General features: G+C 38.4%; 1 protein-coding gene, 1 long non-coding RNA gene and 1 other non-coding gene across 7 annotated transcripts in view; 1 reads left to right on the top strand and 2 right to left on the bottom strand.

Annotated features, from left to right (window-relative positions):
• The window catches only part of SIM1 (SIM bHLH transcription factor 1), a 69,390-nt gene that overhangs the window by 24,569 nt on the left and 19,512 nt on the right, over positions 1-25,309 (bottom strand). For all 5 annotated transcript variants that reach the window (XM_023254196.2, XM_023254195.2, XM_045057885.1 and 2 more), the window contains one exon: positions 5,770-5,938. In XM_023254196.2, the coding sequence (XP_023109964.1) occupies positions 5,770-5,938 (169 nt within the window). The remainder of the gene's footprint in view (positions 1-5,769; positions 5,939-25,309) is intronic.
• On the bottom strand, positions 8,448-8,551 carry LOC111560648. The gene has a single exon (XR_002742650.1). It is a non-coding gene; the product is annotated as a U6 spliceosomal RNA (small nuclear RNA).
• On the top strand, positions 21,513-25,068 carry LOC123385490. Its single transcript, XR_006598113.1, has 3 exons — positions 21,513-21,678; positions 22,270-22,384; positions 24,606-25,068. It is a non-coding gene; the product is annotated as an uncharacterized LOC123385490 (long non-coding RNA).

Raw genomic sequence — 25,309 nt, forward strand, 5'->3', positions numbered from 1 at the left:
AATTTATTCATGATTGACATGATTAAACCATGGCAAGGGAACGTCCAACTATATTAGAGTAGCCATGACTTGTTCCATAAAAACAGGTGGAAATTATTGTAGCAATCGCTAACAGATAAGGTCTGAAAAATAAATTCCATAAACTCTACATTTCTAATTCAACAGAACCATAAAAACAAGTTGTTATTTTCATGAATATAAACCCAATACCAATAAAATACAACTGTCACAATGTATCCCCAGGACCTAACAGAGTTGTCGCTATACAGAAGCACAGTAGCTCTGTGCAGAATCTTTGGAAATTAACTATAACATTGCCTACAACAATTTTTCCAAAACCATTCAAAACAATTCTGTTTTGACCTTTCTTGTCCTGAGTAATACATAGAGGTTCAAAGGTGATTGAGTCATTCATTAAGTGACTATAATATAATCAGGTCTAAAATCATTCCCAAGAGCATCTCATACCGGGAGGGTACTGAAGGTTCATCTATTACTGCAAACTGGGTGGTGACAGTGAATCACAATTTATGCATGTCTCACATGTTAAAAGAAGGTGACTGCATAATTCCAAAAAGCAGTGTTATTGATTGACGTTCATCAGACATCTTTGAGAAATTTCTAGATATGCCTAATACATAAGAGAGCAAAGAGCCTAACAGAGAACATTGATAGAATCATTAAATCACCATTTACATAACTAATAAGAGGAGCAAGACGTTACCCCGTGAGCTCAGCTTTCCTCTGGAAACTGCCTCTTGAAAATTCTAATGAGAATCTGCATGCTAAAAATATATGAACATGGAAATAACATTTTATTTTTGAGAAAAGGGGAAGAAGTATTTAAAATTAAACACAGAAGCTTGATCATTTAGGAACTGAAAATGCATTTATTACGGCTCTGTTAACCCATGAAGGAAAATTCACTATAAGTGTGTCACTAACTACAAGAAATAAGCTTTAAAACACAATTTCAAGATAAATCTTTAATGATCAAAATATCTCTACAAGGAGCAGAGGTACAAGCAGCCAAGGATACAAAGAATGTCATCCATTCTTCCTCTATAATGCCTTTTACCTCCGTAGAGAACTTTAGTTCAGACCTTCACAGATGTGCGTCAGGATTATTTAAATGAGGAGTGTGCCTTGTTTCAGCCACCTTAATGTTCTCATTTCCTGTTCAAAAACCTTTACTTACCAAACTCAACACCCCAAAAAACAAATAATCCAGTGAAGAAATGGGCAGAAGACATGAATAGATACTTTTCCAAAGAAGACATCCAGATGGCCAACAGACACATGAAAAGAGCCTTAACATCACTCATCATCAAGGAAATATAAATCAAAACCACACTGAGATACCACCCCATTCCAGTCAGAGTGGCTAAAATGAACAACTCAGGAAACAACAGATGCTGGCGAGGATGTGGAGAAATGGGAACCCTCTTGTACTGTTGGTGGGAATGCAAACTAGTGCAGCACTCTGGAAAACAGTGCAGAGGTTCCTCAAAAATTTAAAAATAGAACTACCCTATGACCCAGTAATAGCACTTCTAGGAATCTATCCAAAAGATAAAGGAGTGCTGATACATAGGGGCAAATGTACCCCAATTTTTATAGCAGTGCTTTCAACAAGAGCCAAATTATGGAAAGAACCTAAATGTCCATCAACTGATGAATGGATAAAGAAGATGTGGTTTATATGTACAATGGAATACTACTTAGCAATGAGAAATAATGAAATAATGCCATTTGCAGCAATGTGGATGGAACTGGAAGGTATTGCACTGAGTGAAATAAGTCAGTCAGAGAAAGACAGATACTGTATGTTTCCACCCATATGTGGATCTTGAGAAACTCAACAGAAGACCATGTGCGAAGGGAAGGAGGGGGGGGGGAAATAGTTACAGAGAGGGAGGGAGGCAAACCATAAGAGACTTAAATACAGAGAACAAACTGAGGGTTGATGGGGGCATGAGGGAGAGGGGAAAATGGGTGATGGGCATTGAGGAGGGCACCTGTTGGGATGAGCACTGGGTGTTGTATGAAAACGACGAACCACAGGAATCTACCCCAAAAACCAAGCACACACTTTCACTTTACACTCTGTGTGTTAGCCAATTTGACAATAAATTATATTAAAAATTTTTTATTTCTGTCACTTAAAAAAATAAAGTGTGTATAAATTGGTTAAAGTAAAAAAAAAACTTTACTGGTTCTTCCCAAAACAAATTAAATTCCTTGGTTTGGCAGATATTTGGCACCAATCAGTGCTTCCAAACATATCACCCTGCGTCCTCATCCACAGGGACAAATTCTTCCCCACTTCACCTCCAGTCCCAATCACAACACCTTTCTGTGTTTCTTCATAATGTTGGTCTTTCTGAAGTGTCCTCTCCTTTCCCTTATGCCTGTCTACCTGAATCCTACTCTCAAAGCCAGGTCAGGCACAATGCATTCCCCCATCATCCAGGCTATAGTCCACGCAGCTGACATCATTCATGAAGCCCTTTGTGTACACCATCTCTTTCTTATACGTTACTTATTCTCATGTGTTATTTCTGCTGTACTGCAAAACATAACGACATTTCTTACACCACTTCTTTATATTCTAGCACCTTTCACCCACCTGCTACCCTCGTTCACCACAATGGCCAGCATAGCACCCTTCAGTGCTCAGCTAACATCTACTGAGCCAAAGACACATATGAGCAATGATGAATGAAAATTAAAAGCTAAGTATCCCTTTATTATATAAGAATAATTTGAAACAAATGAGACTTTTGAGTAGCTAATCTTTTTTCTTTAACATTCCTGAGGATTTGGAATCCAAGATGATACTACCAAGTTGCTTTCTTCCAGCAGAAACAGTGATGAGTTTGCCCTGGATTTCATGCTTTGCTGATGTGCCCCCGGGAGACCCTCTGCTCATCCCCATGACAATTCACTGCAAACATCTGTTCCTTCATCTGTCTATAGAAGTGGCTCCTAAAGCATAAACTGTGAGTTCCATTTCTGATCTCTACATATTAGTAGCCCATACAGTAGGAACTCAGTCAGTGATTGACCTAGCACCATGACTATCTAAAGTAAACACAATTAAAGAATAACCTTTACTAGGCACATAAATGGTAAGTAAACTTAATTCATGACTGTGATTTCAAATGAGACATATGGCCAAAATTACAAGGACTACATATATGTAAGTATTAACCACAAAAATGAACACACAACATAAAGAAAAATCCTATACGGACATTATGTGTGTGCATTTGCATGATTTTTATACGTCACAGAATACTTCTAGAAGAAAGTGCATTTTTAGAGAGGGAAAATGAGGCAAGAGAAGTGTTTTTTCTATTTTCAACTCTCCTGTATTACTTTTAAACTAGGGAACATGTATAACTTTCTCATTTTTTGAGAGAGAGAGAGAGAGAGAGAGCAGGAGAAGGGCAGAGAGAGGGGGAGAAAGAATCTTAAGCAGGCTCCATGCCCAACGTCAAGCCTGATGCAGAGTCCAATGTGGGGCTCGATCTCATGACTGTGAGATTATGACCTAAGCTAAATTCGAGAGTCACTTGACTGAATCACCCAGGCACTTTCAAATTAATTCCTCCCTGACCACACATGCAAAGAGAAGTCTACTGACAGTTACAAGATTAAAAAAAAAAAATGAGTAGTCTACCATTAGAGTAAACTAATAGACATTTTAGACGTTAGAGCTGTGCATGCAAGAAAACTGAATTCAGGGGCACCTGGGTGGCTCAGCTGGTTAAGTGTCTGACTTCAGCTTAGGTCATGATCTCACAGTCCATGAGTTTGAGCCCCGCATCAGACTCTGGGCTGACCGCTCAGAGCCTGGAGCCTGCTTTGGATTCTCTGTCTCCCTCTCTCTCCACCCCTCCCTTGCTCATGCTCTCTCTCTCTTTCTCTCTCAAAAATAAAGTAAACATTAAAAAAAATTTTAAAAAGGAAAACAGAATTCATGAGTTTTTGGAAGTCCAATGGGGGGACTTTGTTTTTGCACCTTAATTACTGTGTAAAAATGGATAAATTCCTTCTTAACTTAGCATTTCCTAATTTAAATTTCTCTTTCCTCTGTGTGTTCAGCACTCCTGTATATTTAAGGATGGAATTACCCAAAGGCATAATCCATTCTTCCAAGTAGTAAAAAGAGACAGTGAAACTTTTTTCCCTGAGGTACAAGATTGTAATAAGAAAACCTTCTGAGATGTTTAACAAAAAGAAGCAACTCCTCCTCCACAGTGACTTTAACTAAAACGTACTTTTTACATAAAGTGCTCAGTCCTCATAACAGAGGGTGCACACTGAAAACTGTCTGGGCATCACATACCTACTTTCTCCCTTTTGTCAGAGTGAAGAGATCTGGCTTCTGTGAGAGATTTTAAACTGTGTGACATAAGTCTCTTGGGGCTCATGATCTTCTCATCTTTATATACCAAGCTGCTAAAATAATCTAGCAAATAGTAGCTTCTTAGTGAGCATTAGTTCAATGAATGACATTTTCTCAAATAGTATATGTATTTGTAGAAATCAACAGAATAATAGAGCTCTGATAAGTAAGGAAATAACAGTTTCTGTGACCACTAGTCATTTTTTGCTTAAAAAATACATTTAAAACATAAATGATAAAGACCACTTTGACAAAATGACTCAAAATCCAGTTTAGCTTTATATAAGCCCAGCAATTATCTCCTGAGTTACTCCAGCGATGTGGCACCACAGAGAAAAGGAAAGAGGTAAGTGGCGCCTGGGTGGCTCAGTTGGTTAAACGTCTGACTTCACTCAGGTCATGATCTCATGGTTCATGAGTTTGAGTGCCATGTCAGGCTCTGAACTGACAGCACAGAGCCTGGAGCCTGCTTAAGATTCTCTGTTTCCCCTCTCACTGACCCTCCCCTGCTTGTTCTCTCTCTCTGTCTCTCTGTCTCTCTCTCTCTCTCTGTCTCTCTCTCTCTCTCTGTCTCTCTCTCTCAAAAATAAATAAATAAACATAAAAAAAAAAAACCAGAAAAGGACAGAGGAGGTGAGATGGTCACAGGGTCCTGGCAGTAGGGGATCCCCAGTTCTGTCCTACTTCTTTCAGGCCAGAAGAGAGTTGTGCATATATCTTGAGACTGTCTAGTTTCTACATCTCAGTGACTGATCAGAAAAATAATTTTTTCCTTCCAAGAATACAGACTCATCTTTGTACCTTGCATTGTTTCTGGAATACCTCCTCTGGGTCTTATCTGCTCATCACCTTGTACAGATGAGAAGAGAGTTTCTTTTCCTATCCTTACCCCCATCTGGTAGACTATTTCCCAAAATAGTTCTCCTGTGCTCAAATCTCATGGTGAAATGCATCCTTGATTCTTTGCCTCCCACTCTTAATTTCCTTCTACTTCAGTCCCTGTCCTAAAAATCGATTTTACTATGTCAAGCTCTAGCTTTCCATATTTTGCTTGAGGGGAAATTTTTAGGATAAATCTCCTTGAAATAACAGTTATGGTTCCGACTACAACTGAGTCTCTCATGATCTTCATATAAAACCAGTTAATCACAAGATCATTTCAAATTTTTACTAGCATACCTATTTTAAAGGAAGAAGAGAAGGAAGAAGATAGTTTGAGAAAAGTTTTCCAGATATATAAAGTTTTAAATTTATTACAACCAGATAATTAATTCCAAACCATTTTAATACTTGCCCAACTTCAAGACCAAACCAAGTTACAAAAAAAGAAAGTTGCAAAATGGCAGTGCACCGACCTGAGGATATGGGGAAGTCCTGGATTTTGACTTTGAGCCGGAGAGCCTGGACTTGACCCCCTTCCTGTTGTCAGTCACGGTAGGAGTGGAGCTGCTGGTGTAGGAGAAGGCTGGTTTAGAGGCTGAGATCTGATCCAGGGAGAGCTGCAAACCTTTGTATTCCGTGTCCCTGCAGGGTGAGAGGACACAGCCCTTAATCTGCCACCACAGGAAATGGATACATGTGTTCTCTCACCAGGAATGGCAGTAATCCATATTTGAAAAGGGAAGCAAGCAAAAGTTAGCCATATAACTGGTTGCCACAAACACCTTGATTATTTTAGAAATGCCTAACATTTAACTAACGGGTAGGGATGTAGCTGCCCCACGTACCACAGCCAAGTGATACAATATGCTCATGAAATTGTCTTGATTTTAAAATACATTTTGGATTATTTTTATAAGTAGGAAATAAATCTGTAATTCAACTTCTCTGAGCTTTTGTGTCCTCATCGGTGAGGTACAGATTATAAACTCTACTCTCAACATTTTCTGTGTAGGGTGAACTCAGCAGATAACTGAGTTGTCTGGTAAACTGATCCTATCTGATTACTGGCAAGAAGAACATCAGCTGTTTCAAGATCAATCATTCTGGTAAACATTCCTAATATTTTTATAGCTAGCAAACCAGTGAGACCAGGCTTGTAAGTAGTTAAAAATCTCTTTTAAGCACCAGTTCTTTCCACTCCATCTTCAATATATATCTACGAAGCTCTTAATATATGCCAGGTTTTGTGCTATGTGGAAATGAAAGATAAATAAGATGCCTAGAGTCCCTGCCCTTCTGCAGATTACAAGCTATTTGGAAGAAGAAACAGTAAACAAATATTAAACATAATAACTGAAGGCTGTGATAGGAAGGGGATAAAGAGTATATCTTAGAGAGTTCATTATAAAGGTATTGCTTGAGGTATTTAGGGGCTGAAGATGACAGCTTGGCCCTGCCCAGCTACCATCTCAGCCTGCTTCCAGGCAGCAGAGAATGTTGTCTGACTCCTCCATTTTCATAAGAGGGTATCAACCCTTCCCACTGGCAGCCAAAAAGAAAAATGTTTCATAGTCTTCTTTATGAGGACTCGTGGGAGAATTTTCTCTCAGGTTCCAGAACTAGCTGGGCTGCTTGCTCCTGGGTAATTGATTTCTTTTTATCTCACAAACACCGTGAATCATCTAACTCACCATGTTTCCCTCTTTCCACTGGAAGTCAAAAGGCTCTGAGTCCCAAATCCGATTTGTAACCACCTCTAACAACTGTACCAGGTGTTCTGTGCAGCAAACACCACTGGCTTCCTTTATTTTTCTTATTTTATTTTTCCTTTTCTCTAATGGGTTCACCTTTTTAAAAAATTTACATGCATTTTTAATATCCTTTGGATTAAGATATGTATATTAAATGTAATAAATTAATAAAGTTAGATATGTTAAAGTGATTGGTAGATTTCCATAGATCAGCAACCATTCATTTATCTTCTCTTCCTTTTCCCTGTTTGTTCTTCTACAAAGAGATCAGGCAAAGGCAAAAGGATAATTCAGGCAAGGAGTCCCTCAAGTGACAGGGGATAGAAATCAGCTAAAACAGGTTCAATAATATCATGGCCACAAACTACAGTGTAGTGGTATATGTCAGCAAATTACAATGACTTCATATCAAATAGTCCATCAACTCAGTGCAAGTAAAAAAAAAAATTATCCTGCATAAGCAGCAAAAATTTAGAAGATGGGCATGCAATTTGCCTTCCAAGCTTGGGAAGTTGAATCATACTGATGGTCTACTTTCCTACTCTAATCACCCCCTAAGGAAAACACACAACACACATTCTGGGCACTCCTTGGTCAGAAATTCAATTCTCTCCAACATGTGGCTCCCACCTATTTTTCTGACAGTATCTGAAAATTTTCCTTCAATGGCCCTTCACTTCACTCAAAATAGTTCTCCCCAAACTGACCTTATACTTTCCTCCCCTGCTCTTTCAACACATACCTATAGAACTCCTCTTAAAAAGAACTATTTTAAATCCTACTCGCCTCTAACCTCATTCATTCCTTCAATACTGAGTGTCTCTGTGGAGGCCCTGGGGAGACATCAATGAACAGAAGGACTAAGTTGCTGTGCTCATGAAGAAGACACCAGGGCCACTTCCTGAGGGAAACAGGGAGGGGACCAGAAACTCTTTTTTTCTTCTTCCAACCTTATTTTTCAAGTGACAGTGTCTAGTCTTTCCTAGGGGTTCTAAGTTCCTAGAGGGCAAGAGTCAAAAGATACTTTGTTATATTCCAATGGCGATTTGCACAATATTTCACACATTTGGAAGAGGAAGAAGACAAAGACACAAATCAGAAAGGACTGTTTTCCTCAATGACTGCTAATAACCAGCAGCCTAGAAGTATTTCTCTGATGGAAAAGACCCCTTTAGGCCGTGAGTCCCCTGACCCACCTGCCCTGAGATCATGTGCATGTGACAGTGAGCAAGGTGGGCTCTGACAGCCTCCATTCTTGGGTATCTCCTGTGTCATATGGGCTCTTGGTAGCAGAATATCCATTCAGTCCCTGCCCAACAGTACTTACTTAGACTTACTTTAGACAAAAACATTGCACCCCTGAAAATATGGCCAAATAATTTTTAAAACTCATTCTTTTTTTTAATATGGAATGCTTCACGAATTTCTGTGTCATCCTTGCACAGGGAACATGCTGATCTCTGTAGCCTTCCTATTTTAGTATATGTGCTGCCGAAGCAAGCACTAAAACTCATTTTGAATGCAACATTTCAGCACAGGGACTTCATGTCAAGAAGCAGAGAGCAAACCAGGATTCCTCCATTTTTCTCTTCAGACTCCCAAAGTATGCATCTCAACTACTGAAGAAGTCTTTCCAAAATTCTTGCATAGTTCCCAATGATAGACATACTCCAAAGAGGCTTAAAGATTTAAAACCAACAAATGATTTGAATTTCTACATATTCACATGAAAATGCTAATTAATACAAAAAGAGTTATACTCTTGATAAAAAAATTAATATTTTGATGCACATCTAAAAAGATCACAAAGAATCCACCAGAACTTAGCAAAAGATCATGAGGTCAGGTAGATCACAATTTGAGCCACTTACTGTGTAACAACCCATCGAGACCTCTTTTTCCTCTTTATAACTCATGTGGATGTGCTAAGGTTCAGAAAAATATTATGTGAGAAATTCATGGCACAGTGCCTAGAACTTGGTAAATGTTCAATTAATACTAAGTATTATTTCTTCATCTCCACAGTTTGTGGCACTTTTTTGGCACCTGATTTCTCTAAGACAGTAGTTTCACTTTGGTAGCAACTGTAATACATTTCATTACAAACATTTCCTTATGTTGTATTTCTTTCCTTTCTACCTCTAACTCATTGCAACGCACTCTGTTGCTTCTTAGTCTCTAAACTCTAATGCAGTGTGGCCAAAATACTTATTAAGATGAGCTCTTCATTGCTAAGTAAGCAAATAGAGACCTTGGAACAGTACAGACCCGACACTCTGAGAGGAGCTCAGCCTTCCTATTCCTCTAACAACTTGAAAGATGGGTTAAGATGAAAAGCACAACAAAAAAAAAAATACCCACTTAAAGACATTTCAAGTACAGTTGATGTGGTGCCAAGAGCAGCTCTGAATGGCAGATTCACTAAGAACAAAGCATTTGTTTTACTTTTAGAATTCTATTATACTATTTCATTTGTATAGATTAAAGGTCTAGATGCTGATGGGAATCACATTATGAGTTCCATTTCCCTCCAAACTCAGACATGCCCTCCCTTCCCCCAAAGTGAGGCACATCCTGGTATTACACACACACCCATCCTCTAAAGTTAGGTATATGTCTAGTAAAGCTGTTTGATGTTTCCCTGTGGAGGGGGACAAAATGAAATACTTGGGTGCCCAGCACTTAGACTCTGAATGAGTACAGTGAGGAATTGGACTTAGCTGACTTTAGTAAAGGAGGGACAGGACACAGCCCTGCTCTACTTCTAAAGCCTTCCTGAAAAGTGCCACACAGACCACGTTCAGGACTCCACAGGTTACCCTCACTAGGGCAGCTCACTCTGTTCTCCCAGATACGACTGGCATATCAAAAAGAGGAACTGTGGCATATGCCCTTTAGCATATTTTTCAAAATGGCTATTGATATCAATTTACATTTGTTTGGATTTTTCCCCCCTTGAATGACTTGTACTAGAACTGCAGACATCCTCAGGTACCTCGGCTCTGAAAGCAATGTGAAATAGGTAATTTGCAATCACTAGGACTTGCAGCTTGTCAATCTCACTCGTATTTGCACAGACCAAAGTAATCCTCTTATTCCATTATGGACAGTCAGAAATCATTCAATTTGCAGAATTAACCATCTGAGTCTACTCTAAACTTTATAATAGTCATGTACATATTTGGAGTTACTCAAATTCCAATAGAATAAAAGGGGCCATTTTTGCACCATTGGCCTTCTCAGCCTTTCCTTCAGCAATATGCCATGATCACTCGTGAGGTAAATGCCAACTTGCCATATGGGAAGCTCAGGGTGATGCCCTTGCAAAACAAATAAAAGGTACTTATATCACTAACAGGTGCTTTTAGCTTCAGAGAAATGCATTAATATGATTTCTATCATTTTGACTGGAAGACTGGTGTCCTCATGATGCCGACAGCAGCACAACCATACATACAACCTTCAGGTGAGTTGGAATAATTATACAGATAAACAATCAACAGTATTTTATCACTTGATGTTGAGTCAAGATTCTCTGCAAGAACTTTTCTTCTTCGACTCTGCCATATCCTATTGCACTTCTATTTTAGACAACCGAAGTTTTGCTTCTGTCATGTCAGTTTTTTAAACTGGTCCTTCTGAAGTTTCTCTATTGGTTTTATGTTATGTGGCAATTCTTAAAAGATATTGCCAGATTTCCCAATTGAGCTTTAAAAAAAAGAAAACAAACAGCTGTAGGTGATCAAATTACCAAGGAAAACGTGGAAACAAAGACATGCAATTGATTTGGCTCCAAAGGCGCTGACTGCAATAAGCAGAGGATTGTATTAAACTGTGATCGGATTAAGTAGGAACGACTGCGTCTTATACTAAACTTTTTAATTGGATTCTAGAATCACTGTCACACGAAGTGCATGACCTTCTTTATATTCTGGCAGAGTTACCACCAGGCCACTAGGTAAACCTCTGCAGCAGAGAGACCTAGTTTATGTTTCATTTTCAGGCTCCCATGGAGCCCAGCAGAGATAGCTGATAAGGAGGATTCCATACTGTGAGAGGCTCACAAACTAAGACATCTGCTGGGAAATTAGGCTAAGGCACCCTTGGAAATATAATAGTCTCATACTAATAAGTGGATTTGTGTTTGCTCCTTGTGGTTTTCTCCATTTGCTTTGGTGATTTTAGTAGTTCCCAAAAAGTCTTTGGTTTTACATAAACACTGCCTCTGCCTAGAAATATCTTTCTCCTCTACTTTGTAGGTCTCATCCAACATGCTATGGAGTGGATGGCACCACAAGGGTAAGGGATGGCTTAGGCACAAAGTTTACCATCACATTGTGATTTCAAGAAGCAAAGACGAAGGTCTAAACAATAGGTAAACAACCAAAAACAATAGGCAAACAATAACCAAACAAACAAAAAAAAACAATACAGTACAAAACTGTAATATTTTGGTAAGATGCAGCAAAGTCAACCATCTGCATGATAGGGATTGTGAAATACCTGTCTACAAACCCATGACACATGTTGAAATATAGCTAAGTCCAGACCTGCCACAACATGCATCTGACTTTGCTTCTTTACCCACACAGGCCACAGTGATTTCCTGCTCCCTCCTCTCAGTTCCTACACTGTCCACTGCCTCTAACATTCACGTAACACACCTAAGTTCCTGTCACACAGTGTGAATGGTGTATTTGACAACAATCTCCTTAATACCTTCTCTTTTGATAGTCTCTACTTACTGTCTAGCACCATATCTTATAGAGAATATATTCTCACTTGCAAGTGATTAACAAAATAATTCTCACTGCAATAAATTTTTATTCATCTCAAATACAAATGACCAAAAATTCAAAAAACTAGCAAACCTCTCTACATAAATAAGAAAAAAATACCTACTAAGTAAGCAAGTTTATGGGAGGGATTCTTAAATTCCCAGATTATAATTAATAATGATCATTCTGATATTCTGTGAGATCCTAAATTAAAGAAACAAGTCATGTTATTGTTTTAGTGTTATATTAATATGTTATTGTTTTAGTGTTATGTATATTAATAAAATGCACTTATTTTTTGTAAAGTTACAATTCAGGCATGGCATATGTGATTCTTACACAAACTGGAATACTAAATTAATTTTATCCTCAACCATTTATTTGAAACTGTTGCAACTGTATTGAAAGAGCGAGGAGGAATAGTGCTTTAAACCCCCAGAGAAAGAACTTCTACAAAGCGATAATAAATACAGTATCTCTGAAATAGAAAAATATAAAAAGGATGTAAACAATGCACAAATTGCTGAGAAACAATTTTTAAAGGTTTAGCCTCACTAGTAATAACCTATACGAATTAAGGTTTCTATCAGATTCTTTTTGTCACTTTTGTCTTTCAAATCAACAAAGATTTTATTTTAATGACAAAAAAATCTCAATGAAGACAAGTTGAAATAAATGGGCATTCTTACATACCAATGATAAGAGAGAGTAAACTAGCAGTGTTTATCAAGAGTCTTAAGAATGTTCATTCCTTAAATCCAGTAATTCCACTTCTAGGAATAGATCTAATGAAAATAATCAGAGATAAGTATCAAAAGTCTATACACAAGGGTACTTAGCATAATTTCTTACATTTGATTGTAAGTAAGCAAATAAAAACCAACAATAGAACCATTACTTAATTATGGTGTACCCATGTGATAAAATATTAGGTAATCATTAACTTTTTTTACTCTAGTGATGTGAAAAACACTATTGATAAAATGAAAATTTATCTCTTTAAATTAATATGTACTGTATATGCATATACATGTAGTGGGAGGCAAAAAATTAAAATGTCAATAGTGAATATCTGGAAACTAGATTAAACATGTTCTTTATCTTCTCTTTATACCTCTGTATATTGTTAATTTTTTCTATAATAAACATGTATGACTTTTATAATCAGAAAAATATTTCTTGAAAAAGAAACTCCAATTGGAGCAAAATTCAGGTATTCTCACCTCCAACTGAAATGGCTCCCAGTTTCTCTGCCTTGTGTTTTCAGGGTGTCTTCTCTATGAATATTATTAAATTACAGAAGAGAGAACACCACTAAACTTCTTTTCCCACAGGTTCAACTTCTCATGAACACCATTTATAATTTTTAAATGTCCAAATGTCCATATGCTCTCTTGGTGCCTATATATTTCACTTACTTTCTATTTTCCACCCTTCCTACCTTACAGAATTATCTGTCTCTGAAGGCTTTCATGTGAACTATATGACTTTGTTTCCTTCTTTGAATAATATAACTTAAATTATTACTTACAATTGAAAAAAAAGAGTCTTGCCATGTAGTTTCTAACAACGGCTTAGTTTCCTGCGAGTTATAGATGACATATTTGTCACTGTTTAAATGGAGTAACCCTACTTGCGGGACTACATCTTTTGTTCTGAAAAACTTAATTTCTTATGCTCCAAAATTCATTCTATATCTATAGCTACTAAATTTTAGGTGTATTTGTAAATCCCACAGATCTAGGTTCCAAATGCTACTGATCTTATAGCTTTTTTGTTTCTTATTTTCTTGAGGTTGGTGGGGTGGGGGGTGGTTAGGGAGGTGTCGGTCTTTAAAAGTTAGATCTGAACAAATCAATGCAGAATGTGCTGCCTCTTTCACCAAAGGCATAAATTTTTAAAATGCCAGTCTCCTTTTCCACAGTCAAGACTGCTAATTCAATGCACTTCTAGGGGGGGGGAAAGAGGCAAACAGAAAATAAAATTCATACATGCTATTCTGGCCTCTCTTTTCCTTCTCACCTCCCCACCCTCTGTGTCCATCCCCCTAATCTTCACTGTCATTTTATTAAACTGCTGTTTTTCAAATATATGTTCCCCTTAGAATTCTTTAAATACCTAAGGTAGATAAGTGATGGGGGAACCCATTATCTAACACCTTATATTTGGTAAAGGTTCTGTTTTCACAGGAATAGCTTTCTCACTCAGTTCTTTAGACCCATACAAAACTGATTCCTAAACCCTAAAACTAGCCACTGGCAGAGAAGGTAAGAAGAACACACCTCCTATTCTCAACTGCTTACAAACTCCTGGAACAGAAAAAATACTTGTCATCACAAAGAAATAATCTCCCCACAACACTGGGAAATTTGCATTCTGTACTCAAGACCAAAGTGTCCCCAAACCTCTCCCACATACAGTGGGGAGACCCCGCAAGGCCACACCTCATGGCACCTTTGAGAGCTCTGCCCTTTTCTACACAACACAAAGGCACTGGCATTCCTGCAGATAATAGAAAAGTAGAACCTCAGGCTTTGAACTCTCTAGGAAAAAACACAGCAAAAATGATGGCATGGCACGATGTTTTCAAAGGCACAAATCTCCATTTGTTTAACTTAAATATTTTAAAATATGTCCTATAGCATTTATTCTTGATTAAACCTCTTCTAGATAGTTAATCATTAACGGTTTCTTTACAGTTACTGTGCAAACAGTTCATTCATACCTATGACATATCAAATCTCACAGATGTGTTCTTTAATTGGATTCATTTATTTCTAATCTCCCTAAGCCCTTACTACTGTAATGCTTGACTAAATATACATTAAACTCCATTATTTAAATGGCTAAAATAAATTTGAGATGTATTTTATGAATAAAAATTCACAATTCAACATTCTGCTATTATTATTATTATTATTATTATTATTTGTTTTGCTATTGAGGCATTATTTAAAATTGTCTGGTAGATAAGTTGTGTTTCAACAACTTTAAACATTTTAAAATAAGTTGTGATTTATCATTAGAGATTTTGGATTGCCCACCAAAATGCCAAAATTTTCATTGCCTTCATATTTGGAGTCAGAGAGCTTGTATAATACTACACAGAATATATAGTTATCAGTAGAGTTCATTACCAAAGATACAATAGGCAGCTGCCTGAATTTATGACTTGTGGCTTGAGAGGTTTCCTTGGTCCCTACAAAGATGTCTCAAGAATGGTCTACTGGTTTATGCTTAAAATCTACTGTTAGATATTTATTTCTTAGGCTTTAGCCAGATGGCTCAGAAAAGGTTAACGGAGTAAGCCTCATCCTTATTTTTCATTGATTCAGTTTTTTCAGCTCCTTTCCCTAGAGCCATGGTTCTCAAACTTCAACGTGTCTCAGCAGCCCCTGAAGAGTTTGTTAAAATGCAGCTTGCTGGGCCCCACCCCTTAGAAGTTCTCATTTGTAATTCTAGGGTACAGACCACAATTTGCATTTTTAACAAGCTCCTGGGGGTTGCTGATGCTGCCAGTCAAGGGGCCATACTTTGAAAACCAGAGCAGTTGTTATTCTGGATAAGAAAAACTAAAGATATCAGGTGAAAGGGTGTCATAGACAAGATGGATTGCCATTGAAAAGGGAGGGGATGTTCCAAAGACAAACTTCACACTTTCCCCAGGGTACAGCCTTACTGCATATCTCACCAAACTACTCGCATGCTGATCCCTGTTCACTTCCTTTCAGCCTCTTTGGGGACACTGCCTGTTCCTGCAGATCCCATAACACTGGAGAGCTACAGGGCTTAGTCTACAGGCTGCATCTCAGTTATTGCTCACTCTCAAGGGATCTCATGCACTCTGCTGGCTTTAAATTCCATATTGATGACCCCCAATCTCCAGCCCAGACCTCCCCACTCCATGACACCCAGATTTAATTACCTGCCTGACATTTCCACTCAAATGAATGACAGGCATCTCAAACTAAATATCCCCACACACAACCCTTGATTGTTGCTCCTGCCTATGAATCTGCTCCTTCCCACCATTCACCCAAATTACTCAGGCTAAAAACTCAGATGCTGTCCTTGACTCCTCATTTTTTCACAGCTCATATCCAATCCATCTGCAAACTCCAGCTGTCTACCCTCAACACATCCTGAATCTGACCCTTCATCCCTACCTCTGTCTTTAAGCCATCATCTTCCCTCACCTAGGCTATTGTAATCACTTTCTAACTGGTCTCCCTGCCTCTACCCTCTACCCTTCCCAAAGCCTATTTTCCACATCATCCAGATGACCATTTCATAGCTTAAAGCAGTTCATGCCATGCCTCTGCTCAAAACTCCAGTGACTTCCCAAAGCCTTCAAGACCCAGCATGGTCTGACCCTGCCTATTCTAGCATCAGCTTCTTGTGCTCTCCCTCACCCCTTCTCTCTGCTGCAGTGACAGTGACCTTCTTGTTCACCAACTTACTTACCAAGCTGGTTTCTACCTCGGGGCTTTTGCATTTGCTCCCCACTGCTGAGAATGCTCTTCTTGTAGGTCTCAGCATGGCTGCCTCCCTCCCTTCATTCAGGAGACTTCAGAGAGGCCCTCCCTGACCACTCCCATCTCTTTGTCCTGCTTGATTTCTTCCTTTCAGTTCCTGACATTGTATGACATATTTATTTGTTTATAAGTAATGTCTATTTCCTCGCACTAAAATTTACCCTCCATGAGAGTAGGGACCTTGTCTGTCTTGGTAACACCATTAACCCTCCTATAGACCCTGGCACCCAGTAGGCACTGGGGAAATACTCTCTGGGTGAATGCAAAAACCATCCCATTTGCTGAAGAGAGGACTACACTCTACAACATCTCTTACTATCCTCTTAAGTATAGCAACAGAAATTAAGCTAATTCTAATGATAGAGATTTGTTTATAATGGAGGTCCTATTGAGTCCATTGGGAAGAGACACAAATAGAAAAGAGATTATAATGTAAAACACCATGTAGCGTATCTAAATATTTCCCCCCCGATTTTCAATTATCCCTCACAATAAAATGCTACCCTGAATTTTGTTATTTCTTTAACTACTCTAATTGGAGGAATGAAACGGACATGCACTCTGCCCTCTGCTTTGTGGGCTTCATCCTTCCAGCATTCCTGAGCTGGGATCCTGCAGGATTCCATTACCCAAATCCAGTACAACACATGCTTCACTTTGCCAGGCCTATAGTAAGATTTCAACAGCTAATAGAAATGCTATGACTTTCAACACTATTAGTCTCTTAACAGCTTATAAAAATTAAAATGAAAAACCCTGTGTTGCATTTGGTTAGTTTTTTTGGGGGGAAAAAGCTGCTCTTTTCCCATCGTGTATTTGGACACCAATGTCAATTAATGGTAGTGTTGAAAGAAGTACATCTCATGGGTTCTTACCTTCAGCCACCAGAACACATTATAGTCATCACAAGTGCAAAGAGTAAAATGAATGACTGAGGAGCAGCAGCAAGCCATAACCCCTAAAAATGCTCGGAACCAGGGATTCTATTTTCGTAATGGTTCTCAGTGGGAGGAGGCAAGAGACAGCACATTCTCAGATTGCATTACCAGAGAATGTTGCTATTCTCAGAGAGATGTAAAAAAGTGGCAAGGGACTTGGGTTTAAAAGTACAAACATAGAGAGAATCCCACCTTAATGGGTACCATTATGACATCCAGTTCAATATAATGAGGCTATTTCCACGATCTGGCCAGCAGCCCATGTTAGCACGGCTTTACTGATGTGGATACAACAAATTCTGTTTGAACAAGAAATCCCCAGGAAAAAGAGAGAGAGATCGAGAGAGAGATCCTTTCACAAGCTCTAGCCATTTAGCAATCAATCAAAGGAGAAATACCCTTCCAGTAAAGACAGCAATGTCCATTTGAATCCTGGTAATATATTAGACGTTCCAAATAAAATAGTGTTCCATGGGTAATACTTACGGATTGCTGTTTTGCGAAAATATCATAACTGTTGATGCTGAAACTGGTGAGGGGGACATGGTGTTGGGCCCAAGGGGTTAAGCATGTTGCATGGCAGCTGACTGGGTTCGGAGCACACCCAAACTGTGAAGCAATTGGGTCACTTTGTGGAGACCCCATATTGAAGTCTTGTAGTAAACTATCCATAGACTTTTGCAAAATCTCTTCAAAATGTCCCATTACTTCCCAAATATTAGGTGGAATCACAGGAAATCACCACTATTGAACTGCTTTAATGCACAGAAATGGCAATTACATACGACTCACCCTAGTACAATGTTACCAACTTACAGACAGCAGGCCAAAGAGGAAATCAGGTGGGCTCGGGAGTCCTGTCTCTGGTTTGGCATGACTACTCATTAGCTGTGTTATATTGGCTAAATGACTTGGCTTCTCGGAGCCTCTGGCACAAAATAGCAGTCTCTCAAATGTGAGTGAATCTTACTCCCTGACCTTTCTAAATATGGCAGCAAACAGAGCACCTTCCCACCACCCCCCCTTCACTTGCAGCTGACAGTCACCTCCCTGTCTCTCCAGGGCAGGGCAACAACGCCGTGAGATTACCCTTTATAAGAGAAAAGTTTAAAATATTATAAAAACCTAAAAATCACTAGAAACATTTTTTTAAAGAGAATAATGTACAAAGACTATTTGACTCTAGTGTGATTCTTCCATTTAAAACTCACTAAGATTCCAAATCCTATTAGAAGTCAACCCCACAAAATATTTAAAAACTCCATTCAAAGCAGAGCAAAACGCAGCTCAATATCATTCCAACAGGACAAAAATCACCTTGGCACACACAGCTGCTCTCTCTGGCTGACCTAATGAGATGCAGAGGCTCCACCCAGGGAAACAGCGATTTTGTAAGAGTTAAGATGGACTCCTTGGCCTGCAGCCAGTTTCTCTGCTGCCAGTCTGGATCCCCCTCACCCCCCCCACTCCTGAGAGAGAGAGAGAGAGAGAGAGAGAGAGAGACACACACACACACACACACACACACACACACACATGCTCGCACAGCCCTCCCCAGCAGCTCTGCTCTTCTTACTGTCTCCACTCCCTCCCCACCATCTAACCACAGGGAATCTGAGCACACCTGCAAGCTTTTTCCCCAGGGTTGACCTGAACAGTGCCAAGGCACTCTGGGCCTGCTTCTTTCTAGTTGTGAATGGAAACACTCCCCTCCAGGAAGGAACCTGTCATCAGCAAGCCCATAGGGAGGTCAAGCTGGGGTAGAGGTTGTCCTTGCGCTTATTTCCTTTTCCTGCAGACGCTGTCTCATTCATTCTGATATCCCCAGAACCTGGCACAGTGCCTGACACCTAATAGGTGCTCAAGAAAACATTTATGACTGCCTCAAGGCCTACTAGTCCTAATCATTGGAAGTAGGATCTAACAATCCTTTCCAGATGTACCAGAATGATTGCTGATTTCTCATTCTTGGGCATCCCTCTGCCTTCCTAAGACTCATGCTTTCCCTCCTTCAGCCTCACAGACATTTATTTTGTGTTTATTGGAAATTAAATAAGAACTTATTTGATCTAATTTCACTGCAATAATTTCACCCTAATAATTCACATTTACTTCGTGTTACTTTGTGTCAGGCACAGGGCCAAGAATCTATCTCATTTAATGCTTACAACAACTCTATGAAATAGATATTATTACACATTACACATTTTACAGATTAAAAAACAGTGAGGCAACAAAGTTAAGCAATTTATCCATAGCCACAGAGATAGCCAGTAGCAGCCCAGGAATCTGAATAGGCAATATACCCATAGCCCAAGTTCTTAACTAACATGCTATGATGCATAATAAAGTAGTGATATTTCATTTCATATCTCATTTTACAAGTACCTTGTAATGCATTCCTCTGGTTATCAGGGTTTGAAACATCTAGCTAAAGAGTCTAGGGATTAGACTGCATCATATTCTAAGAGCAGTAGGATAATGATATCAAACACAGCACTGAGGAGGCCTTCTGGCCCTGCAAACCTAGAACCTAAGAGCCAGGTTCTTTGCACCCCCATCTCCTCCAATCTGCTGATGTTCCTTATGTGTACCTTAAATTTGCTTTCTAAAAACCATTTTGAAATACAACCATTATACATGTGGCAACACTGTGTATTCATTTCAATAACATTCTACATTCCATTCAGAATACTGACATCCTCAAAACTTTAAAAACTGTGTTCTATGCTTAGATGCTAATATATGTGTATGTGTACATGTATATATTATAGATGTATATATTATATGTACATATATGTATATATTATATGTACATATATGTAATATATGTGTATATGTATATATTATATATGTATACATGTGTGTATATATAAATATATATAAACATATATATAGTCATATATATAAACACATATATTTTATATATATATATATATATATATATATATATATATATATATATATAAAACTAAGGCTAGGTGAACATGTTCAAAATATATACCAGTACTAATCTGAGAAAGGTAAGAGGCTTAGAGAAAATAGTTTCCAATCATGATGAAACACATTCAGTTCCAACAAAAAAGTTCAGGGTATAAAGGTAAAAGAAGGAAAGAAAACCCAGCTCATATGAGAACAGTGAGACAAGCACTGCTGAATCTAATTTGAAGACGAAACTAATTGTGTTATGTTATTTTCTCATGAAGAAAACAACAATGAGACAAATGAGTATATGTCACGGTTCCATCTCAAAAGACCTTACTTCTGCTTCCAACCCTTAAATTCTCCCCCTTCCCTAGTAGCTCCACCATTCAAGCTTCTTTGAATTCTGTGCTCTCAACAAATAGCCCAAGTGCACCATATCAGTTTGAACTGAGCTAATCTGAGTTCTTAAATATTTAGTTCCAACTAAATTGTAAACTACTCGAGAGATGCCAAGACCTCTGCTTCATGTATTCATGCAATAAATAACTGCCGTTTGCCATACTCTCTGAAACACTGTTGATTCAGCCACACCTAGTGCACACAGAGTAAAGGGGAATAGACTGCACACCATCAAAAATGTCAGTGTTGCATGTTTTATTCACTTTAAGTTATAATTACTGACATTGGTAAAGTTGACAAAACACTGGTTCCAACTAAATTAACTTTAGAAATTGGATAAAAGCTTGGTTTCTTAGAACTTTCTTTTTCCCTGTAAAGCACCATGTACAGCACCTTCCATTTTGCCTGGGACAAATAAGGTACTCAATAAGTATTGGCTTCCCTTCCTCCTAGCACAAAGCACAGCTACCTGTAGGGTACACAGTGAGAGCAGTGAAAAACAGGGCGACTTAACCAAACTATAGAAACAGCCACCCACAAAGAGCACAATGCTTGGAGAAATGTGTGGAACTGGAGGGGGGAGAAGGTAAATACTTAAACTTGTGGATTTGAAGATTTAGCAATTCAAGTTAAAAATGGAACCACTCCTCTCTTTTCAAAGTATTTCGGGTGACATCACATAATTATCAAGAGCTAATAACAACAGTTATTTTGAGTATCTGCTGTCTGCCGCACTCTGTGCTATATATACATTATCTCATATAATCCTCCTCAGTCCTTAAAAGGTGGGTTCAAATATCTTGATTGCACAGATGGGAAAACAGAGGCTCACAGGAATACAGCTATGCTCAAAATTCCATAGCTATTATGCAGTAAAACATATTCAAACCCAGAGTTCTCTAACGCCAAAGCCCATACCTTGCTCCTTCAGGTTGCTTCAAATGATACTGTAGGTTTTCATAAAAACAAAATCACAATCCTACTTCAATATAGCCTCTCAGAGTAAAAGTCACAGATGGTACACAGATGGCCCAGACTCAGCCAGGCCCTATAAAAGTAAGTTCCCTTCTCATCCCCCTTAGCCCTGCCATCACCATAGACCACCTTTCTCACCCTTGCCAGCTCCCTGGACCTCAGAATGCCTAAGACAGGGGAAAGGAACTGGGGAAGTTACTCCTTCAGACAAGACAGACTGTGAAATTCCTCTACTGACAGGTACTCAGGCATTTCCAGGTGTCACCTAAACTCCAACCAATCCTTTTTGCCTGACAGCTTAGGCACAGGCACAGCCCTTCAACCCAGATGAAATTTCTATCACTACCTGCTCATCTGGAGAGATGTCACAAGCCAGTGGGAACAGAGAACAGAGGGGGAAGCCCTGGATAAGTGCAGCCTTTTACTAAATTATCAAGATATGCATAATCCTCCCCATCCACACACATATCCACACCTTGAACCAAACCTAGCAGTGCTCACAATGCAAACAGATGAAGTCAGAAGATGAAAACATATTTTTCTGAAGTTCAGGTAAAGCTTCATTTGAATTTGTCCATTCACAGTAACATGTATATCCCCACCTCCAATGAGGTAATGATCATGTTTTTCTATGAAATGACTCAAAGATCAGAACTCTTTCCCTCGCAACAGCCAAAGAAGAGTGGTCAGGATCATCACTGAGCACATACCATGTGGTCTCCACCTAAGAACATTTTAAAAAAGAGGTCCTGTGACTCAGTTGCCCTCAGCACAACAACAAAGAAAGGTGAGGAGGCCAGAGAGGTCTGGGGAGATGGAAGCAGCCAGGTAGCAGGATTGTCAAAGGGCCAGAGGATGACACACCTGACCAGAGCATGCTGGGAGGCCCTTCATCCCTAGCATCCCCCACCAACAGAATCCCCAGTGGACAACCTTTCCTGCCATTGTCCCTCAAACACAGAATACCATCTAGGAAATAGCCCACTGCCATGAGAGGTAATTTGTGTCCCAGCTGATAAAAAGGATGACCTAGCTTGCCAACCCATTGTAGGGTACACAACGAGAGCAGAAATTTGTGTTAACACATTTGTTCAACAAAAACATAAAATATTAAATCTGGTTGCAGAAATGAAATAATTAGTGACAGCAATAATGTATCTATGAAATCTAAAGGTAAGCAATTCAGGGAAAACTAAAATGTTGGCAGGCCACATTTTTTCCTACAAAATGAAAATGTTCTTAGTGAGACTTAAGGAAAAAAAAAGATATATTCTTAATTGAATGTTCTTGAGAAGACAGCGTTGCTAGTTTTAAACCACCAAATGGTCAATATCTGTTTTGTGAAGATATTTGTGAAGCAGCAACAAAGAGGCAGCTTTTTAATCTTCCATAATGAGACCAGACGAAAGCCTATCCAGAAGTTGGGTGGGCTGAACACTACAGGCCTTACCCATTTAAATCCATCCTTCTTTCCCTGACTCCCACCCCAATACAGAGGAACCTAGGATACAGTAGGAGTCAAGATCCCAGGCTTTAATCCTGGCTTCCCCACTTACTTGGCATATCTGATGTCAGTTTCCTCACCTGGAAAATCCCTGGCCGAACCCTGTACAGAGCTGTCAAAGGAGCAAACTATGTAATGAAAGTGACAGCACTTTGAAAAAAATATTTAGCGGGGCGCCTGGGTGGCGCAGTCGGTTAAGCGTCCGACTTCAGCCAGGTCACGATCTCGCGGTCCGGGAGTTCGAGCCCCGCGTCAGGCTCTGGGCTGATGGCTCAGAGCCTGGAGCCTGTTTCCGATTCTGTGTCTCCCTATCTCTCTGCCCCTCCCCCGTTCATGCTCTGTCTCTCTCTGTCCCAAAAATAAATAAGCGTTGAAAAAAAAAATTAAAAAAAAAAAAGAAAAAAATATTTAGCATTTGTAATGATGCTGTATTTAGCATTTGTAATAGTAAAACAAAATTTGAACATAAACAATAAATTCAAAACTAAATACAGAATATCTTGATTAAAAAATTACAATAAGTAAAAAGGATATGAAATCCTTTTACATGTATTACATAAGCGAGTACTAGTATTACTATGTACTACAAAACAGACTAAATACCCCAGATCTTTCTTTTAATAAAGTGTTTTGGTAGTTGTAAAATCACTATTAATTACTATTAATAGTTTCAGTTGTTATAAATTACCATTCATACAAATGTGTCTTCAATTCATCTCTATAATGATTCAGTTACTTAAAAGATCACTTGAAAAGGACAATTGGGGCTTCAACGTTCAATATTATTATAATAAAGATTAAACACAATTAAGGATCAAATCTAATTTACGGGTATACATTAGCACGATTATTATTTTTAATGATCAAAAAATTAAATCTATGCAACAAGTGCTACACAGATCCAAGGCATGAGGATAAAATCATTTCATATTTTGCCATAGCTTGCTAAGTCAAAAGGCACTTCATTTGACATTATTTATAAATGAAAGAACGGTTTTGCTAACCAGAAAAATAAAACCTATTTTTATAACTACACATATAATTGGTCAAGTTTTTAAAAAGCATTTTCTAAAATTTCCTGGTAGTACTAACAATAATATCACTGGGGCTTTAAATTAATAAAAAATACTTTTAAATTTAAATGTCAAATTAACTCAGCACTATTAATATACTTGAAAGAGCATGCTAATATGAGCATATTTTAATGTTTGCTGCTATGTGATAAGGGTACATCTGACTTTACACTCATAGAATATGTTAAGACTTAAAAACTCTTTTTAATTGTGGGAAATACAATGGTTTCATACAAAGAAAAACAAAAATTATAGGACCTGCATTAATTATAATACAAAGACCCCTTTATTTTCTTTCACACGAAGGAAGTATGTCTCCTTTGGCATTTGGCCCAAACTTTCAAATTCAAAGGATTATTTAGTAGATAGTAAGTGTTACATAAACCACTAATGTAAATTGTCTCTTTTTTGTTCTGCTCTTTGTAACACAGACATAGAAATTTTAATGTAGAGAATCCCTTCTACGTGTTCAGTGAATCACTCTCAAACAGCATGTGAGATTTTGCACCAAAAGAATGTTCCATCCTAAACTTGGGAAAGAAGCAGAGAAGCCATCTTTACTAACAAAAAAATGGTTGAAGATATTAAATCTGTCTGATTCCAAAGTTACCAAATCACTCTCAAGATCTCTCTTTTACTTTCCAGAAAAAAATACCAGAGTTTTATTAGCTTACAATTCTCATTAGAAGTCTAGGTTAAAATACGCTAACTTTTACAACTATATCCCACAGAAGTCCGCTCACAAATATCATCTATCAGTCAACCTAACTAAGGTCATATATCAGTGAGCTCTTGATGAATGTCGGTGACAGATTGTTTTTAATGGTATCAGTAAACTAGATCTCATGTATACTTTTGCAACCTTCCACACACAATAATTTTGAACCCTTTAAATGTGCCATCATAAATATGCAGTGGCTACATAGGAGAATGTTATTTAGGGTGAAGTATGATGATGTCTGTAGCTTACTCTGAAATAATTCAGTGGAGAAAAACATGCACATACAAATACACATACATGTAGGTAGAAAGAGACAGAACAAATATGGCTTCTATTATAGATGATGTGTACACGGATATTCATTGTAGTATTCTTTCAGCCTTCTATATATTTGAAAAATTAATGTTTTTAAAT

Source organism: Felis catus, chromosome B2 (genome assembly GCF_018350175.1).
Source record: "Felis catus isolate Fca126 chromosome B2, F.catus_Fca126_mat1.0, whole genome shotgun sequence".
NCBI classification, from domain to species: Eukaryota; Metazoa; Chordata; class Mammalia; order Carnivora; family Felidae; genus Felis; species Felis catus.